The 19,894-nt window shown below is 43.8% G+C and overlaps 1 protein-coding gene across 5 annotated transcripts in view; it reads right to left on the reverse strand.

Annotated features, from left to right (window-relative positions):
* Positions 1-19,894, reverse strand: part of ARHGAP32 (Rho GTPase activating protein 32) — a 470,146-nt gene that overhangs the window by 314,582 nt on the left and 135,670 nt on the right. Inside the window, exon 1 of one of the 5 annotated variants that reach the window (XM_059719721.1) lies at positions 6,011-6,121. The exons of the other annotated variants lie outside the window; for them this stretch is intronic. Within the exon in view, the coding sequence (XP_059575704.1) occupies positions 6,011-6,120 (110 nt within the window). The 5' untranslated portion in view covers position 6,121. Of the gene's footprint in view, positions 1-6,010; positions 6,122-19,894 lie in introns of those variants that run through there. 5 annotated transcript variants of the gene reach the window in all.

Here is a 19,894-nt window from a genome sequence, read left to right on the forward strand (position 1 = left end):
CCACCGGCCATATGCTTAACACCCTTGAGTTGCACAAAAATGATGGTTTTACCCAGTACGCAGGTTGTATCTGCTCCTTTCCCAGACCTAAGGAAGGGCCTTTTGTGCTCATAAGCTTTTTTTGACATCTCTCCCGACTATATCGTTGGTGCAATAAAATACATTACCCCCCAAAAGCTTCACTTCTCACCAGAAATTATAAAAAGATTATTTGTGTGGTAGAAAGAAAAACTGCTCCGAGGCTGAAAGCTCATCTCATACATTCCCCTCTTGAACAAAGTTTATAGCACTAATTTATAAACCCTTGGGAAAAAATATTGAAAAACCCTGGCGTATTCAACAGCACGGTGAATAGGAAAATGACTGTATAATAAATAATGAACAGAAGAACGCACACGCTGCTAGAGCCCATTACTATGTCACATTTACTTCATGACAACAAGCTGCACCCAGACAGTCAGATCAAGCAGAAAAGAAAAAAAAGAGCTGGCTCCTTCACAGAGCCATATCCCAACAAGACTAGACACGCAATTCGATTCACTCGCGGAGGGAAACGAAAAAGCTGATGTCTTAGCTTTGTGTACATCAACTCAACAACCAACAAAGCCATCAACTTATCTCAACAAAAGAAAAGGGATATTTGTGATCATCCAGCTCAACTCGCCCCCAGCTTGAACTGCCTTAATTAAAACCAAAGTGCTGTGTTAAACGCTGGGCGTGCAAATATAACAAGGGCTTTCTAGTTTCTGACGTCATGAGAAGTATCAGGCCAAAAGGTTTACTGTCCACGTTTGAGTAGCCAGAGATTTTTAATACTCCAAGGAGTTTTAAATTGAATTTACGGCACTTGTAAATATGTAATCCAACATCAAGTAATGCACTGTCATCTTCAGGATGCCTCAGAAATGTATCCGGCCATGCACCATAATGCAAGGACAGTCTCAGGAACGAGAGTGCTCACGATCACCAGAGCAGGACTAAGAGGCCTCTCCCCTGGTACGGTCAGGATGACGGTCTCATTCTAGGTCCAAATCACTGCTCCGCTGGCCTGCTCGCTGCCAACCAGCACAACCACCTGCCTTTATTCACTGCTTTCCTCCCCACAGCACTCTGCAATGACACATCATTAAAGATCAGATGCAGGGCTCGTGTCGACTTAAAAGGAAAATGGCAGTGATGTCCCCAAGCAAGTACTGCCATTTTATTGCTCCTTCCCAATAAGGAAGGACAATGACGGAGGCTTAAAACGTGCAGGAAAAGAAGAGAGAAAGGAGCAGACAAAGGCAAGCCTCAGTCAGGTTCTCAGCCATCTGCGTGGAACACAATAGCCCCACTTGAACACAATTTTCAAAGGTATAAACTGAAGTTAGAAGAAATAACCCAGACTTAAAGACAAACTTGAGATTCAAATGGTGCTGCTAAAAAGAAAAGCTGGAGTTGAGCTTCCTCCCTCACCCTTCCCCATATTCAAGCTCTAGCTGTGATCTGCTTCTTAAGGCTATTTCTTGACCCCTCAGGACACAAATACAGGCTAACTGCAGCACAGGTATGAACAAATGTAGGGTTTTTTAACTGCCTTTTGATATGAAGACTTCAGGGCACGCTGACCGTGTTCTCAAGCTTTTCCCCACCAACAGGGATTAGCAGTTTCCTTTTCAAATAAAGAAAATGAACGCTGTACTCTCATTTCACGTTCACTGTTTAGGCACACCCCAAGTGGCATATATACTAGTGGGCTTTAAGGTCCATGCAAGCTTTAACACACCTTGCACAAGTAAAAGCAGTGAAAACGTAGCACCATGATGGGTCCCAGCATGGACCCGAACATACTACAAGCCCTCTGGGGACCTATAGTGCTAGCCTTGCTGAACCACGTAGCACTGCATCCTCACTACTATTGTGCCGCATGCATAGTAAATTAAAATTGAAATGGGTATGCCAATGCATGTATTTTCCTGTTTCAGCTACCCTAACATCTATCCTTTTTGCCCTAACCGAGTTCCTCAATCCCTTACTCGTGTCTTGATCATTTCTCACCTCGATATGCTCTTCTCCTAAACTCAGTCCCCTCCCATTTTGTCCTACCTCTTTCTGTCCTACTCACTCCTTCAAAGTCATCTCGCTTTCCCATAGCTGCTTTCCCACCCTTCCATCTCTGATCTTGCCCCCTTTGCTCATCTTTTCACTAATCTGCCCTCCTCCACCGATGCCTCTTTCGTGATCAGGTCTGAACCTCCCCTGCCAATTAGTCTTGGGTCAACTTCTTGTCAGTCACTTGACCTCCATCTCTCCTTGAAATACTTGAGGTTGCTGAAAAGTTTTTTAAAACTTTTTGGATGCATAATGTCTATGTTTTACTCAGAATGGAAACTACTGGAGGAAAAGTCCATTTGAAATGCAAAAGTATTCTAAAAACTGGAATTTCAACAACCAAAGCAGAAATGTTTGGGCTGGTTAGGTGAAAACCAAAATGTCGTGCTTGACTTGCTACATTTTTCTGTTCCTGAAAGCCAACTATTTCTGGTAAATTTTCATCAAATGCAAAAATTCTGATTTCAGATTTCCCAAAAAATATTTTTAAAAATCCAACTTCAATACGCTTTTGTTTTCATTTTTATCAAAATGTTCATAGGGGGAAACTAAAGGTTGAATGAGGTTGGTCTACCCAGCATATCTTTTGCAGCTCCACCTCTATTAAGAATCCTTTCTGTCCTGTTCTCCTCGCAGGAGTCTCCACACCCTCACCTGTTTTGAACTGCTTTCCCATGTCACATCTTGTCTCCCCATGATGGAAGCTCCTCAGGGAAGGGAATGCATATTTTAATCTGTGTTTCACAATGCATTGTACACTCATAAATCATTAATTACTGCTGCTAATAATCAGAAGTATACGAATCAGAGGATGAAAGGGCATGGCAAGAGGCCATGCCTACTTACCATTTTCAATAAGACAGCAATAAGTGGACATTAGTCCTCAAAAACAAATTTTAAACCAGCTGCAGTCAAATATTATTGGTGTTGTACGAGATCTGTAATTAACCCATGGAACATATTCCTGCAGGATATCCGTGATGCAAATGCAAGAGCTAGATTTAAGAGGCAGATTGGGGCAACACAAATAAGAAAAGAACCTGCTTCCGCTAGCTAGAAAAAGAAAAAAACTGAAAAGCCATCCGTTCTCAGGACTCGTACATTGATCTGATCACCAGCTGGGGGTCAAGAAGAAATTTCTGCCTGTGGTGCAGCCCTGTAAAATTAAGTGAAAGGTGGAAGATGTACGCCATCCTTTAAAATCTCAACATGCCTACTGTATGTCTCTAGTTCCCTCAAAAGTTTCAGCTGTGCAGAAGAAAGGCAGTTTAATGAAAGAAAAAATCTCCAACTGGCAAACTTAGGTCACTTTTTAAATTACTAGTTTTCCTCATTGTCTACAGGAAAGTGTTTTTATAAGCCATAGAGAGATGATCCAACTGATATGCTATTTATAACAAAATGCACATCTGACCACCAAAAAATCTGGCACATCCACATGCACACATCCCCCCCCCCCCCAACAATTATATGTTGATTATTATAGCTATGACAAATTGCCCCTTTTTTCAATATTTGTCTCAACTAGTGAGCATAGAGCTCAATATTCCTTCCAAGGAACGCACAGCGATCCTGAGGGGGAAGTTCAGAAGAACGTGTTACTTCCCAATGCAAGAGAGATGTAGTTCTCGGTGTTCATCCAAAGTTAGGGTAGAGTTTCATCTCATAGACAAATGCAAGGAAAATAAAGAGAGGTGGAGCTAGAGGGCGCACTCGGGTCACAAGTGAACATGAGTTTTGCGGTCTCAGACTAGCTCTTCTGGGAGGTAATGCCACATCACACAAAGCATCCCACAACTTGGCACGGGGATAAATATAATATGCCAAAGACTGGCATTATGAGCGAGTGCTGTGAGACAGAATTAAAGCATATTGCTTTGTAATGAGAGAGGAGCTAAAACAATGCTTGCCCCCCCTACACTCTAGTTATCCTTTAGGAGCTGCTAGTCTTCTCACCCATGCCACAGTTGACCCCAAAGACCATAATGAAAGCAGTTGCTACAGCAAAACTAGATAGCAGTGACAGCCGCACTGGATGGAAGGTGCGGAGTTAAAAAAAAATACTTCCATAATCCTTTTAAATGTTAGTCTTGCCTGAGAGAGTCAATGCAGATTTTTATCTGTACTCTGAAAAGCAGGACGCTAAGGAGCCCTGGGGCAAGAGGTCTCCCCTTTGGAGATGCAATCATAGCTAGATAATACCAAATTCCATCATGCCCTGAACTATTTACACAAAAAGAGATGGTGGCACGCCTGGAATTAAAATAGAGTTAACCTAGAGACAACCCTGAATTTTGGGACCCGTTTAGATGAAGGCTGCATACAGTGTACAGGAAATTAAAGGCAAACAACCTCACTTTTTAGCAGTAGACACAAGACTAAACCATAACACTGCCTGCAAGTATCTACTCGCAAACATTAGGATTCTTGTTCGGCATGAACGGCACACAAAGCGGGTACATTACCTAAGGAGTTTCCAACAAAATCCCCAATTCCTCTGTTTACAGACCCCTCGATATTTAGTGAGAGAGAGGCAATCTGCCTGTGTGAGGGATCACGCAGTCATTACTACATGCCAAAGCAACAGAAACCCGAGGCGTGGATTCTCCTATTTGTAGCTCAGGTGTTTGCTTTCAGGTTTCTGACCAAATTTTCTGATGAACTAAATAAGAGAGCCAATGACACAGCAGTCAACTGTCTAAAGGTATTTAGTTCCTGGATGATGCAAATACAGTAAGGCGAGCCCACTAACAGTTCCCCTAAGGCAACAAAGCCCAGGGGGGGGAAAACAAACCACAAATTCAAAGAAATTTTGCAATACTAGTATGAACTAGCTACCACAACCCTAGGGCTGTGTAAACCTGTGGGTGGAGCCAGCATAAATTAACTAAACTTAATGTATATGCATTGTACGTTGAAATAGGAGAGCCTGCGCCTTCTGCTTCCTGCAGCTATGTTCTTAAATAAGTTTAGGTTTTGAAAAGCACCCTGAACCTGCAAACCAGGTAGGTGGTGGCAGTCATCCCAGGGAAGGCAAATTTAATTTAAATGCCTCCCCACCCATCTTCCTTCTCCACAAAGAAATATTTATGTGCTCTCAGCCCTGAAGCAGAAAATCCCAATTGGACTGGAACAGCAATAGACTTCTTTCACATGAGCCGTGGTATAAATCTAAGCCCAGGGTGAAGGAGAAGATTTGCCCTAAAGATAATCAGCTCTGCTTCACTCCACAGGAATTTTAATGACATGATAACCTGGCCCTCCGAAGCTATAGCTCCAAAACCATACAGTGGCAATAAGCACTTACTGGTAGTTAACCATTAAAAAGTACAACCCGGCACCACACACACCAGCAGCTATCCCTGATTTAATACAGCTGAAGTGCAGATTACGCGTTTTACCCTACTGTAGGTAGCACCACAGAGATCATGTTATTTTTAGATGAAATAAAAGCAAGTTTCAGAAACACGAATAGCTGCACTTTACACCGAATTTACAGGAAAATGTTTCAGAAGAGGCTGTAAAATGAAGGGGGGGGTGATTATTATACTCTACTTACTTTTCATATATTGATATAATCTTTATGAAAACCTGACCAAAGGGCACACTTTTCCTTTCATTTATACAACATGCTATCACTTAAAAGCTGTACAGTCTTACATTTTAGACTCAGTATATACATACAGTCAAAAGAAACTTGCATTATCTACGTGAAAATGACATGCTTCTTAATACTGTCACGCTTTAAATTTGTATTACACATTGTTGGCTAAGACACAACGTGAAACAATTATGTTCCCTACAGCCAGCTAAAGTATCTGCTTAATATTCCTTTTATGAGAAGAAGGTTTTAAATGTTTTTAAAAAGCAGCGCCTTTCAGGAGTGTCTATCTGCAGGTGATTTATTGATATTACTGACCTTTCGGATTCATCAAGATTGCTTCCAGTTGCTATCGTCCCTGCAGTGGAAGCTGCTGTATGGATATTAGTAAAAGCAGCAGCAGCAGCAGTTTCAGTCCCTCCCTCCATGTTGCACGCATACACACACACACACACGCGCGCGCACACTGCAGGAGCAGCTGGCTAGAGGCAGCAAGAGAAGGAGAACACATGAGAAGGCAAAGAGAGAAAGGGCTAAGAATAAGGTTATTCCCCCCCTTACCACCACCAACCTCCCCTTTCAATGATACGGTACATACAAACAGACTGCTTCCCACCGCGGGCAGGCTCAGAAAGGTCAGCTGTGTGCTGCACTTCTTGAAACATTGGAGGTTAAAAAAAAAATCATAAATGAGAAGCACAAAACAGCTTGCAAGACTGGGCTCCCATTCTGTCTTTACTTGCTAATACTGATTCACGTTCTCCCAAGGCTGCTACAGGCATTTCAGCTGTAACCCTTTCCAGGCTGCAATAGGAAGAACATACAGCTTCTGTGCCTTGTATACTTATTCTTCTCTGCAGCACCCAAGAAAGGATGTCCTTGCAAGATCTGGACAACCTAAATAAATGTTAATTAACTGTGAATCAAGTAGCAAGCTAAAACTAGAGGTACGGTATAAAATCTGGAGTTTATTCTCAGTTCTGCCACAAAGTGTGACCTTGGATAGATCACATTAATTTCTCTGCAATTCTGCTTCCCCCTTTCTCAAATGGAGATAAGATTCACTTGCCTCTCAGGGGAGATTGCACAACTCATCTTATTTACACTGGCAAACCATTTTGACATCCAAAGATTTAAAAGAGCTGTGCAACAGCAATGTTGTGTTAAATTTCATCAGTTTATGTATGAACCCATAAGCAAGGAGTAAACACTAGTGTAATTTAGAACTGTACTTTCAAATCCCCTAAAAATACTGAACTTCAGCCATCACTATGCAATAGCAAGCAATTAAATACTCCTAGGAGAGCCAGCCTGGTCTAGCAAACATAGTAGAGGACTGGGTTTGACTATCTGGGCTCTAATTCTGGTGTTGCCTTAATTTTTGTGACCTCAGTCATCTTAATCTCCTCTAGTGGTACAAGGTGAAGAATGTTTCACACATTTGTAAGAAGTTGAAATTTCTTTACATTATTACTATTGTCTGAGAGGGCTCCAAGTCAACGCTTCAAGGCATAATTACATATTTGAATCACAGTATTTTTGAATAGCAATATATATAAATAACAATCCGTCTAACTAATTTGGTATTCAGTATTTATAAACCTGCAACAGCAAACGTTAGTTAGGATCAGTCTGCCACACACATTAAAAGCATGTTCCCTTCCAAACAAAATTTATAAACTAAGGTCATTTTACCTGGTGAATACCCTAGTAATCTCAGTGGGATTACTCCGAGTATGTGGCTACTCAATATAAACAGTGGTGGAATAAAACAGCCTTAAGAAAGGACTTTACATCGTTGTCAGCTGAGTAGAAGCACTGAAGTGTCAGAGGACAGCAAATACCTAGAGATCTATAAATACTAGCATCTGAAATGCACCAGAATTAAGAAATGAAACAGCTCCTGTCAACCAGAAGATACAATATGGGTGCCTATATACATGCTCCGATGCATTCGAATTAAAACGCTTCAGCATGCCTCACCGTCACATGTATTCGGCATCCCAAGTTTCAAAATAGCAGCGGTGGTGCTTTAACTAAAACTCGTCATACGAGCTTTAGTTAAAGCTCCCCCACAGCCATTTTGAAATGTGCAGTGCTGAATACACATGACACTGCAAAGTTTTAATTAGAGTGACTGTCTGGGAACCGGTCTAAATTGAAATGTCCCCCCTTTCCCCTTCCATGGAAGACTGCAGATACATTTTTAATCAGTTATTTAGCACCCAAGAATCTCAAATCACAAGCATATAAGTAATTTTATCCACATGAGTAGCCTTTGCAAGTCCCCCACATGATACTTCAGGCCCTTACTTTATAGTTTCTTTGGAGCAGTAAACGTATATCCTTCATGAACAGAGGAGTTGCTGCAATGCTTACCATAGTTTTGACTACAGAGTGAAATCCCGTTGCAATGAACATTATACTCAGTAGTCAGTGTCTGCAGGCTCCACATCAACGTTTGCAAAGTATTGTGCAAATTAATAACAATATAATTCTTTCATAATTCTAATGCTTAAGCACCGTCCTGTTCAACGTTTGCTGAGCAGGTTGAGGGAGAATGCAAGCAGGTAAATTGGCAAAAGGGAAAAGAATGAAACAGGTTAGACTGGTTCTGTGCCTTGAGAACCTGATTTTTGTTGTGTGTACCTTCCTCCCAGCACCGGGCCAATGCCAATTTACCTTTGTTCACCAAGGCAAGTATGCAGAAAACAGGATAGGCTAATTGGGACAAAAGCCGAATAAGAAACTTCTCCAACCACAAAAATGGGAGATTTCAGAAACGCTGCCAAAACCAAGACCTCTCCAAATTAAAACCCGAGGGTGCTACACATGTTCTCAGAGGTGCAGGGGTGGGAGGGTGTGTTTTAATTAGAGTGGTTCCTGGAGAGCCGCTCTAATTAAAATGCTGCAGTGTATTAAGCCCCAATACATTTAAAAATGGCCGTGTGATGCTTTAACTACAGCTCATTTGATGAGCTGTAGTTAAAGCCCATTTCGAAACGCACAGGGGCTTATACACATGATGCTGCAGTGATGCCAGGGTGTCAGAAGACAGAGCAGACTCGACTGATCAGAATACGTCGCCGCCCCTGTACAGGCACCCCAAAAAACTTGCCCACCGCTGAACAGTCGATAGCACTTACTTGAGATGTGGGAGACCAAGGTTCGGGGCCCTGCTCACCCGATATAAATCAGAAACTCGGCTTGCATCTCCTACATACCACGCGAGTGTCTCATCTGTGACAGTTCCACTATGTATAAATCAGTAAATGGTTATCAGAGCAGGGACTTGAGCAAACCATTGGATTACTGGCTTCTGAAGGTGGGAATGCGGGGGTGATGGGAATCTCTGGCCTGCAGCCAACCACTGTCTCAATACGTCCCACTGAATTGTTCTCCCTCTCAGAAATTAAGTATTCATTAGAACAGACAGGGACTGGCTGGAGGTGAAACAGGCATGTAGCAGAAGGTGAAGCAAGTTGCCCAAGGTCATGGAGTAGCCCAAATAGACAGGTACACAACCAGGTCACAAAGGCCATAGCCACTGGACTGCAGTGAGAACGTGCAAATAAGCAAGTAAAAAGTGGGAGAAGCGTCTTCTGTACTTTACAGCAGCTCCAGAACACCTTTCCTCCAGAAACTGGATTATAGAAGAATTTGGGGGAGTGAAAAAAATCCCGCTTTCCAACCACTCGGCATCCACAAGTTCTAGCCCAAAGAATAATAAATACAGAGCAAGTGAACAGGTCTGTATTTTATGAAGTGACGACTTACAACAACAGTCAACAGGTGCCCAAACCTTTATTTACACCTGCTACAGCTCTGTGTTTCTAGTTAAGATCATCATGGCTATTATTAGTGGAGTTGAAACGGTAGTAATAGTCATGGAAAGTTTTAGCAGACACACCCTTGCATAAACACAGCCAGAGACTTTTGCCTACTAATTTGAGCCTATCCGTTGAAAGGAGATGGAAGTGCAAACACGCCCATTCGAGGAGACTGAATGCACTCTGGTACATGCAAGATGATACATGAAACAACAATAAAGTAAGTCTGACATCACTACTGCTTAACAGGCTGATGCAGAGTTTCACTGTCTCCCTGTGCTCCAACGCCCATCTGCATCAATTTGTTATCTCTTGCCTTGGACCGTAAACTCTTTGAGGCACGTAGTTCTTTCATCTGTGTTTGTACAGCACATGGCACCATGGGGCCTTGGTCCGTGATTAGGAGTCTACATGCTATGATACTATAACCAGTAGCAAAGTACTAGTAGTATATATTTTGATAATAAATCATGCCTAAATAAACAATATCTTGCTTGAGATTAGACTACAACACACCTCTGGGAAAGCTCCTCTTTCAAACTCCGCTTCAAAATGGCACTGAATCCAGTCTGACTGCGTCTGCTTATGAAACTAAGCCATATTCCAAGCTGGCTCAGTTATATCCATCAGAGAAAACTACTGCCTGTCGTGGGTAATTTTTCTAGCACAGACAAGGCCTTCTCTCTTCAGCCAACTCCATTTCACCTACATTTGTGCTGCAATCACCATGATGACAAAACAATGCTGATTTTTTTTTTAAGTTAGTTGGCAGATAATTACGACTTTGCCGCACCATTCTATTAGACCATACAACTACTAAGTGGAAGTTGAGAAGATGAGAATCATGTTGTTAACTGTGGGCTTTGACTTACTGTTAAATTAGCAATAGACTGGGAAACAATTCATCTTTTAATCCTTAGGGGGAGAAAGAATCACATTTAAAAACTAATCTCCAATCCAGAGAGCGACACTCATGCCCAACTTCCTGCTTTTCATCTCCCAAGGATGATAATTTGATTTACATATTGATTCAGCTTTCTACTACTTCAATAAACTTGGAGAGAATGTACCAGGCATTCCTATTAGAAACAGAATTCATTCTTAAAAAAAAAACCCTCCTACCATCTTCACGATGAACAGGATTATACAACTCAAACACCATTTCTCATTTTTACCGATATATCTGCTCTCCTTAGATAATATCCCCGAGTTTAAATAATACTCCATAGTAAAAATTACAAATCCAGATGTGATCTGCCGGATTTTAAATTTAATGTCAGAAATTGCTTGAGGTTCTCTCTATAACGAAGGACCAAAAACGATGCAAGACTGCTTCCTGCTTTGCTCTTCACATAATTCTTCATTAAATTAAAAATGGATTGTAATTAATAATGTATGCATGGCAAGATAACGTAAGATTGCTTTTGATACCAAAAGCAAACCAAATTTAACAGGGAAAAGATCGAAATGTTCAGAACAGATTTAAACAGAAAGTCACACTCTCATACTACACATTTCAACTGCAGTTTTAGCATTATACATTAACTTAATGTGCAAGGGAACGATGTCAGGAAAAGCAACTATAAATTGGCCAGCTATCACAGACAAAACAAAAACTACTTAAAGGAAATCTATTTTGTAGTCTAAAACAAAAAAATGTCATTGCTAATTAATAAGAGGCCACCATACGCCTTCTATACACACACAGTACAGCATATTTGCCTACGCTCAATATACCAACACAGAACACAATCACTCATGACCTGTTCAGTCTCTCATGCTACATGGAAAATGATGACAATGGTAGGATTTCAGCCAATCTGAGGACAGGGAGAAAATTATGCTTTATCAAACTACCCTGAAATTCTGATTGATAGACCATGTGCCCAACCACCTGGATCCTTGGCTGCACCAGCCACTCCCTTTGAACAATCACATCCAGCCCCACTCTTCACCACACCCCCAACATGAAGACAATGGAAACGCTGAGCAAGCTGCAGTGCACAATTTTCAAACCCTTCCAAAAGAGAGTTTGTATTTCTAGATCTTCTCCCATCTTGCCATATGCCCAAGGCATTACTCACAATCAAAGGCCTTTGCCACTATCATACATCCCAGCAATTAATCACCTACATAAACCATTTATTCTGCTATGCATTATTAATCCACCACGACAATTATCTTCTCAGTAGATTACTTTACGTAGTCTCGGTCACCACTCTGATAACTAAAAGCACTGATGTCTACTATTGTTTCCCAGATTCATTTAAAAGAAAATTAATGTGGCAGTTACAACAAATCTAAAAACAACACAATAAAAGTAGTTTTAAAAAAAAAAATCTCGTTCCTCAACACCCTGAACCAGAACTTCCTTGACCTGCCTGAAAATAAATTCAATCACAGAGAGTTGATTGACAGGGCTCAGGGAAGCTTTCCATCACCCTTGTGATCTGGGGCCTGGTCTCACCTAATGCAGGGCAGTTGAGGGTATTCTTTATAGAAGATCAAAAGATTCACCATCTAGTTGATAATAGATGCATCTCCACAAGCAGGCAGAGTGAGTTCTGGGACAAGCATCGCATCCGTAACCAGCCAGCAGGTTTAGCCCTTCAGCCAGGGAGCATGTGCTGAACCCTTGCGTCAGCTGTAACAGCTGCACTTCTGAAGGCATTGCACTTGCTTAAGGCACAAAGACTTTTTTTTCAGGGCAATAAATCTAAACAGCATCCCAATGCAAAAAAGTCTGTGGGTGTGTGCAGATGTGCATGGACTTTTTGTTTTCCAGGGACAAGTAGCAGCGGTGCACCTTGCCACACCGCTTCTTGTATCTGGGAAATGCCTGTGCCACACACACTTTGGTGGCATAGGGGAGGCTGGGGCCAGCACCGTGCTGGTCCCAGCACCCTTACCTGGGGTCCTGGAGGCTTCCTGGAGCTGCAGCCAGCCATGGTGATCCTGCCAGGTGAAGCCTAGCCGGCAGCCGCAGCACAGCTCTGAGCAGCGTGGCTCCACTTTTTAGCAGCTCACGCTGCCCAAGTGTGCGCTGCTTCGGGGGGCTTTTACATGGGTTTTTTTATATTAAAAAAAACTGCGGGGGGGAAACAGAGCAACGCATGCTCGGGCAGCATGCCCTTGCAGCACAGAGAACTCCGGACTATGCAGTACGCAAATGTGTTTGCAGCGCCACGTACTACACGACCGTGCTTGTCTGGACGCACCCTGTGTGGCCACAATCCAGACCCAAAGAAATGCATTAAAAAAAAAAACCCAAAAATTAAAGACAAAGTTATTTACTAAAATTAGAAAATTACCAACCTGAAGTCACACACCTACAGTTTGGATTCAATCAAAACACCACATGAAGGTAAGCAGCTCAGCTACTAATCCCACACCAGGCATCTGATCCAGAGGAGCAAAATCTTCCCTACCGCAACTTCTGCTGAGAGCTTGGAGAACTAGAGAGCCCTTTGATACACTTTGTGAGTACAATAATATGCCAGAGCAAGAGAAACCAAGTTTTGCAAAGCAAACACAGACTAGATGACTAATTTCATTATCTCTACGCTAGCTTTCATTCTCAGTAAAACAGTCTGAAAGATCTGCCATTTGGAACGTGTCTATACTTGTACGTGTATTTTCTCAAGGACCGTCTGTGAAATCCACCTGCTCAACACAAGTCCCATGTCTCAACCACCTGCCCTCTACGGGTTCAAAGATAACACCCTACACTGCTTAACCTCCATCACGGGGGGGGGAGGAAGGGGGTGGCACACACAAACTCTGCTCACTTCAGATACACCTCTAATTAGAGCATGATAAGAATTCGGTATTATAAATAAAAAGTAGTTTCACTTCAGATCCAAATACAAAGCCCTCAACTGTATTTGATGAGTGCTTCCTTTTAAACTCAAACAGGAGCACTATTCAGCTCATGGGGCCCCTAAAAAATTTAGAAAATTAATATTTATCTGCCCCTGGCTGCCTGTCATGCGGCCCTCGATGGCTTGCCAAAACTCAGCATGCGGCCCTCCACCCAAAATAATTGCCCGGCCCTGCTCTAGAGGAAGGAGAGCTCCAGGGTTGGGCTGCAGCAGTCTCGCATCCCTACCAAGCAGCCGGGGAGCAGAGCTGGGTGCAGGGGAACGTTGTCAGGCGCTTGCTGCTGTTGCGGGATGGAAACAGCTCTCCAAAGTAGTAGCAGGAGAAGGGACAGCACAAGTGCATTTGTATAAAGAATACATACCGATGCAAATTCAAAATGTGGCTTTTGGGCATAGGGGAGGAAAAAAGGAGACTGGATATCTTGCTAGTAATTTTTCTAATTACTCTATCCAGTCATTACTGGCCAGAAAAAGGGGGTCGATCAGTTAACCCAATCTTCAACAGATAATCATGGAGAGAGGTGGGAATGAAAATATGGGGGGGAGCTGACCACGGGAGCGAGCAGTAGGGAAGTTAGTGTGCCGAGAGCGGGCCCTGAGCAGCAGGAAGGGGCAGAGCAAGGAAGCTGAGAGGAGGAAAGGGATGGCTGGAATCCAGCCTTCTACCATATCTCGCCACGTTGATCCAAGCACATTTTGCAGCTTTCCCAGATACAAGTTGCAGGGAGAGCTGCATATGTGTAGATGGGGAACTATCTATAGCTCCTGGTCACAGACACTTGCTCGTGGAGGAGCAGGACCTGCACTCAGTACACTCGCAGCCTAGACCAGGACTAAGGGCGACACCAATATTCCCTCCTTTAAACACAAAACCTTTCTAGTTAATACATATATGGACCTACCCAAATCAAGGAGACGGGTAGCTGAATCCATGGGCAGATCGTGGGGCCGGCTGCCGTGTCTGGGGGCTTATTGCAGTGGGGGACGCACACACCTCTGATTCGTTGAGAGCTGCCCATCACATGGCTCCAACTCTCACCGCTCAGGGGCTGAGAAGGTTGTGCAACATGCAGCCCCGTCCCTTGTCACTGATTGGCCAGAAGGGTTCTCCATCATAAGGCCCCATCCCTTGCTGCTGATTGGAGGAGAAGAAAAGGGCTGCACAACAGTCAGGTCTCTCAGCCAATCAGCAGTGAAAGGCGGGGGGAGGGGCATTTTAGCAGCTCCCTTTTGTGCCAGCGGCCCCCGCGCCAGTGGGCTGCACAGCCGGGCCGCAGAGACCGCGAGGATTTCCATGAAATCTGCAAAATCGCCAGTTGAGTAGGTCCCTACTTACACAGCCCCATAACACTGCCTGGTTAACAGAAATGAACACTGAAATTAAAAAAAAAAAACAAAAAAAAAGCATACAACCTGGATCCAATCCAAAAAGGCTACTAACGAACCCCCCAAGACTACAATCATAACCGTATCTGTGAAGGTGGACCGCTGTGCCATTGATTTCACTTGGATTCTGCCTACGCCCCATTGCACTATCGTCCTGTTGTGGTGCCATGACCTAAATTTTCATCCATGGGCGCTGCGTCCCCACAGCATTACGTTTTCTACAGCAACTGCTTCCACTAAAGGATAAAAATCCTCTTTTCGGCCCCTTCAATTCACCCAAACTACAGCACCCATCTGCTTTTCACTTCGTCTTTGTGTCCTCCCTTTCTCTGCTTCACATGTCTTTCTCCACTTCACTGGCTCCCTTCCTAATTACATTTCCTTCTTAAAATCCTAACCCCTTCATTTCATCCCATCATTCATTTTACTCCTTACTTTCCTGTTTCTGTATTTCATCATCCCACTTTTATTTTATCATTTGTTCCCCAATTTCCTTTCCTAAATCTGCCTCTCTCACCTAACCCCACACTTTTTTTTCCAAGTCAATTAACCACCTCTTCTCTTCTGTTTTCTAGCCCCTAGCGCTGCTTTTCTAATGGAAGCAAGTGCCCTTTGTGTTGTAAAATTAATATCCTGTTTTAGGTGGCTCTGCTAGTTGTGAAATGTGTTTTGTTGATTATCAGGGTTGGTTTGTTTTCTTGGTTATGTCCTTCTGCTTCCTGTACTCAATGCTTTGACTCAAAGGTACTTAATAGACAAATAAAATGTGAATGCCATCGCCAATGCAAGTCAAATCAAGTAGCTAAAGTCCTTATTAAGGCAGGCCTTTCTTTCTTGCTATCACACGCTCCTGTCCAGAATGTTTCAAATAAACCATGAACAGGCACTTACAAAGATTTAACAAATCGATTCTGAGATGTTTTAATAAGATTGCAGGGACTTGTCCTACCATCCTACCATAAACACCCCCCCCGGCAAAGTCACTTGTGGCACAGCACAGCAGCCAAGTTCGTGAGATACTATATGTGCCACGTATCACGAGTACAAAGCTATGAGAGGATAATACAGGAGGGCAAAGCTCACAAAAAGCCACATGAGTGGAACGGGGCAAAAGCATTTTCAGACAGATTCAGTATGCAGCGTACACCGAACACGTGGTGAAAACACAGGTGAAAAAATGCCACCAGGACCTTTAACATAACTCATTACTACTGAACATGCCCCTTACTAAGCACAGGCACCAAGGAAGAAAGGCCTGTCTCACAGTGAAAAGCTACACTCACTACTTGCTTGGTTTTCACAGGGCAGGCTGACGGTGAATGCACACACGACCCGCTCCAGGCAGAGATGCAGCTATTTTCTCCTCTGAACCAGGTCATCCACCTTCCTTAGAAGAAACCTTGAGAAGGGGACTCATTCATTAAGTAACAGAGAAATAGGATACGTTCTGATGGAAAACTATAACTTATCAAGAGCCCCCCATGTCGTTGAGCCTCATCCCTGTTCACTCTCTACGTACTGAGACCCGCTGCTGAAGTCCGTGGGACTAGCCACATGCTTAAAGGTAAGGATCGTGTTTACAGAATCCGGGTAATGCACAGCTAAGCACTCCCAGTTAAGAAAACCGGGTCCCACAAAAATCACAGGTATTTTAGTATTTAGGAAATCACAAAAATATTCAGTTTTTGTTTCCTCAATACACGCATCACAGGAAATTGCAAAACATTTCACACATGTTTGTGTCAACATATTCAGATCGCTCTCACACACACTCCCATACACAGTACCTATACACGGACTTATAAAAATAGACTGCATCATTACAGCTGTGCAATTTGTGATGACCAGGGATCCAGGTTTTCCATTTCTCACAGAAAAAAAACAGCAGATTTTCCCTTTTGACAGACAAAAATGTGGATTTTTTCATTTTAACAGAGAAACGCATGGATTTTCCACTTTTACAAACAGCTCTCTGCAGGCTGGCAGACCTGCAGCCTGCAAGGGGCTAGGGGCAGCGGGAGGAGGGCTGCGGGCAGTGCAGTGATGCAGGGGGCTTCAAGTGCTCCCACAGGTAAGTCCGGCAGGGGAGAGGGAGGATTGAGGCCCCCATAGGGAGGGATGGAGGGAGGGAGTAGGGCAGGTCTGGAGCTAGGGCTGCTGCCCAGCCTGGGCAGTGTGTGGGGCTTAGGGCCCAAGGCATAAATGCATGGCCGGAGGGCACCGGTGGGGAGGACAGAGCCGCAGGCAGCTCATCCGGGGGGCAGGGGGAATGGGGCTGGCTTCCCACCACTGTGTGCACTCCCTAAGGGGGCAGGGAGGCACGTACCCCCCAGATCCATGCACGGGAAGGGATAGGCTGCTCACTGCAGGCTCATCCTCCCCACCCTGCTGCCCAGCAGGTGGGACCCAGCACGGCAGGGCAGAGTGGGGCTAGGTGGGGGAGCTCCTTGCCACTGCAAGCCCCACGCTGCCCTGGTGAAGCACCCCCTGCCTGCCCAGCAGGAGCAGGGGCAGGGGCAGCAGTGCGGAGTTGCGCCCCTTGCTGCCCTGGCGTGAAGTTATGCTGCGCAGGCAGGGGGCACCTTGCCATGGCAGCATGGGGCTTGCCATGCTGGGTCCCGCCTGCTGGGCCACAGAGCTCCCAAAGGCAAGGCAGCAGGACAGGGAGCCCAAGCCTGCACCAGGCAGCCTGCACCCCTCCTCTCCCCGCCACAGGCTCTGCTCTGGCTGTGCTGCCTAAGAGTGGATGGGAATCCAGGCTCCACTACAGCAGCCGCACATGGCAGCCAGGGCTAGGGCGCTGCTGTGGGGGGCAGCGGGGCAGGGGACTGAGGACCCAGGTCCCTGGCCCTGTAGTCCTGGCAGCTGGGGGTCCCCTCTGGCAGAGCTGGGGGGAGCAAGGGGGCTGTGGGTGGGGAGTGAGAGGCCTGGAGCTGCATCCTGGTGAGTGAAGGGGGCAGGAGGAACTCTGACTTTCCATTATAAAAAACCCAAAAATCAAATATCAACATTTACAGGTATTTAGAATTGATTTTATTATGGTGCCTAAGATACTGGTAGGCTTCCAAAATTATTTAAAATTGTAAATATATCAATAAAACACTGTATTCAATTGATACCTATATAGAGAGTGGTGTGTCATTTTAATTGCAGATTTGGGGGGTTTTAATCCCAGAATTTGTGATGGTTTTATCAGAGAATTTGCAATTTTAAACAGAGAAACCAGGATCCCTGGCGATAATACAACCTTACCTATACTTTGATTTATAAATCCTATTTTGCAAGGGATTATAACAAAGGGATAAACATTTGCTTGGGGAGGTTATACCACATACAAAAACGTATTCCACAAAGTCTTTATACATGTTTTGATGTTGCAGAAGAAAACTTCATTAAAAATAAGGTTTTGTTTTCAAAAAAAAATTACTAGCTCTGGAAACCTTTCTACTTCCTTGCAAAATATCTTTGAGTGAGATGTTTAATTAAATAAATGAACAACACAGAATGGCTTAGTCATTGAGTATTTTTAAAATACAATTAAACTAGGCTAAAACAAGATGATGCAAGGAGTTGTGACAAGGCATGCCAAGTCAAGTTCTTCCATCCACCAATTTTTATAAGCCAGCCTGGCTGGTGTGTGGGGCTTAGCGTAAATAAGCTCCAAAGTCCTTTAATCACCACTCTCCATCTTTATTCAAACCTCCTTCACCTTTGGCTGGCCATCCTTTGCTCTACAAAGGAGTAGCAGGATACAGCTGTACATGCAGAGCACATCAGAGCTACTCCTAAATTAAAAGCAGCATGTCACCAGAAAGCAACATAGATTTGCTCATCTCTCCAAGGAAGAAAATCCACTGCTACTGCAGCACCCCGAGGCTGCAGCATGGACAGTGGTGAAGTCCTCTACCCAAGTCCTTCTTCAATGGCAAGCTCTCTCTGGAGGGCCCTGGGGTGACTGCAAGAGAAGGGGAGGGCCTTTTCCTGGTAGAGAACATCACAAACTAGATCACGAAATAATGAGCAAGTAGAGTTCCTCCTACTGACTCCAAATTCTGGACTTCAAGAAAAAAATCCTGCCAACAGAATTGTATTAATAGCAAATCTTGTTGATCCACCATGGAAATGCACAAGACACACTTCCTAATACACGTTCCAATGAAAGGCAAACTCGGGCTAAAACGGATGGCAGGGGAGACAGGGGGGAGGGAAGGAAGAGATCAATGAGCTTCTGCTGGTATGCTAGGAGAAGAGCCAGTGCTGATTCAATCTTGTTCAGCATTTTTATAGGGACAGCCTTTGAAGCAGTCAAAAACCAGAAACAAAACATTCATAACTTTCAAATGTAGGGCTGGAACTACTCGCCAAATGGTCCAGTCTCTCGCCCTTGCCACCAGTAAAACAACTTTATGCCAGCATAATTTCCTACTTGCAATTTTTCACTGGTTTGTTAGTCTTGATTTTAGGACATACTTATTTTGATTTTATGACTAAACAAAATGCTTTCTGTAACTGGATCTCTACCCCTTAGTAAAGGTGTCTTAAGATGCTGAATCAATGTAGCCAATAGATAACATCAGCTGACAGTCTCTTATTATATCTGTATACTGGAGTGCGTGGATAAAAAGACAGAAAAGGTTCTTAGGGGAAATAAGATATATTTTATTAGACCAATTCAAACGGTTGGAAAAAGTTCTTCTTTGCAAGTTTTCAGGTACAAGTACCCTTCATCAGGCTGAGGAAGCATCTGCAGTTGGTCTGTGCTCTTCCTGGATGGAATAATAAAGAAGGCAGAGGCTGGGATGCATGGGAGAGCCAGTCACTGAAAATGTAAATTGAGGTAGCCACCCCCCTACCTACCTCTCACCCACTGATTACCTCAATTAACATCTTCAGTGACTGGCTCTCCCATGCATCCCAGCCTCTGCCTTCTTTATTATTCCATCCAGGAAGAGCACAGTTCACCTGCAGATGCTTCCTCAGCTTGATGAAGGGTACTTGTACTTGAAAGCTTGCAAAGAAGAATTTTTCCAATTATTTGAGTTGGTTTAATAAAAGATATTGTATTTACCCGAAGGACCTTGTCTGCCTATGTCCTTAGACCAACA

This window comes from Alligator mississippiensis, chromosome 16, assembly GCF_030867095.1.
Source record: "Alligator mississippiensis isolate rAllMis1 chromosome 16, rAllMis1, whole genome shotgun sequence".
NCBI lineage: Eukaryota > Metazoa > Chordata > Crocodylia > Alligatoridae > Alligator > Alligator mississippiensis.